The following is a 1,336-nucleotide window of genomic DNA, read 5'->3' on the forward strand; positions in this document are numbered from 1 at the left end:
AGTGGGAGGGGTCGGGCGAGAAAGACAGACTTCCGGCCAGGCCGTTGTCTGGGTGGCGAGGCCGAGTCATCGCCTGGCCTCGTCGCTTCCTTCTCGTCTTTTCCCGCGTCCCGGCGCGGTGGGCCGACGGGCCAAGCGAGGCGGGAAGGTACTCGGACCTTCCCTTTCATTTCGCTGCGGCCAGCGCTCCGGGTCCCCACACTGGGGCCTGAGGTCCGTGGGGCCCGCGAGGCCCGGTCTGGGGGCCGGGGCCTACGTGGGCCCGCTCGGCCCCATGCGGCATAGCCTGACCAAGCTCCTGGCGGCCTCGGGCACGGACTCCCCGACTCGCAGCGCGAGCCCCGCGCCGGCCGCGGCCTGCTCGTTGTCTCCGGACCTGAGCCGGGCGGAGGAGGAGGAGGAGACGGCGGCGGCGGCCGGATCTCCCGGCCGCAGGCAGCCGCACGGCGACGAGGACGAGGTGGAGGCCGGAAGGGGGAGCCGCGGCGGCGTGGCCGTGCGCGCGCCTTCCCCCGAGGAGATGGAGGAGGAGGCGATCGCCAGCGTCCCGGGGGAGGAGTCGGAGGACATGGACTTTCTGTCCGGCCTGGAACTGGCCGATCTGCTGGACCCTCGACAGCCAGACTGGCATCTGGAACCCGGGCTCAGCTCGCCGGGGCCGCTCTCGTCGTCAGGCGGCGGGTCGGACAGCGGTGGCCTCTGGAGAGGGGACGATGACGACGAAGCCGCGGCTGCCGAAATGCAGCGCTTTTCCGATCTGCTGCAGAAGTTGCTAAACGGCATCGGGGGTTGCAGCAGCGACGGCAGCAGCGGAGAAAAGCGGCGGCGAAAGTCCCCTGGCGGCGGCGGCGGCTGCAGCGGCGGCGGCAACGACAACCACCAGGCGGCGACCAAGAGTCCGCGGAAGGCGGCGGCGGCCGCTGCCCGCCTCAACCGGCTGAAGAAGAAGGAGTACGTGATGGGGCTGGAGAGCCGCGTCCGGGGCCTGGCAGCCGAGAACCAGGAGCTGCGGGCCGAGAATCGGGAGCTGGGCAAGCGCGTGCAAGCACTGCAGGAGGAGAGTCGCTACCTACGGGCCGTGCTGGCCAACGAGACGGGACTGGCGCGCCTGCTGAGCCGGCTGAGCGGCGTGGGACTGCGGCTGACCACTTCGCTCTTCAGGGACTCGCCCGCCGGCGACCACGACTACGCGCTGCCGGTGGGCAAGCAGCAGCAGGACCTGCTCGAAGAGGACGACTCGGCGGGAGGAGTGTGTCTCCATGTGGACAAGGATAAGGTGTCGGTGGAGTTCTGCTCGGCGTGCGCCCGGAAGGCGTCGTCTTCTCTTAAAATGTAG

General features: G+C 70.5%; 1 protein-coding gene across 1 annotated transcript; it reads left to right on the forward strand.

The window, feature by feature from the left end:
* Positions 1–274: 274 nt before the first annotated feature.
* On the forward strand, positions 275–1,336 carry CREBZF (CREB/ATF bZIP transcription factor). Its single transcript, XM_006895267.1, has one exon. The coding sequence runs from the start codon at positions 275–277 to the stop codon at positions 1,334–1,336; it is 1,062 nt and encodes a 353-aa protein (XP_006895329.1).

Source organism: Elephantulus edwardii, unplaced genomic scaffold, assembly GCF_000299155.1.
Source record: "Elephantulus edwardii isolate Elephantulus edwardi_28Jun2011 unplaced genomic scaffold, EleEdw1.0 scaffold00163, whole genome shotgun sequence".
In the NCBI taxonomy this organism is placed as follows: domain Eukaryota; kingdom Metazoa; phylum Chordata; class Mammalia; order Macroscelidea; family Macroscelididae; genus Elephantulus; species Elephantulus edwardii.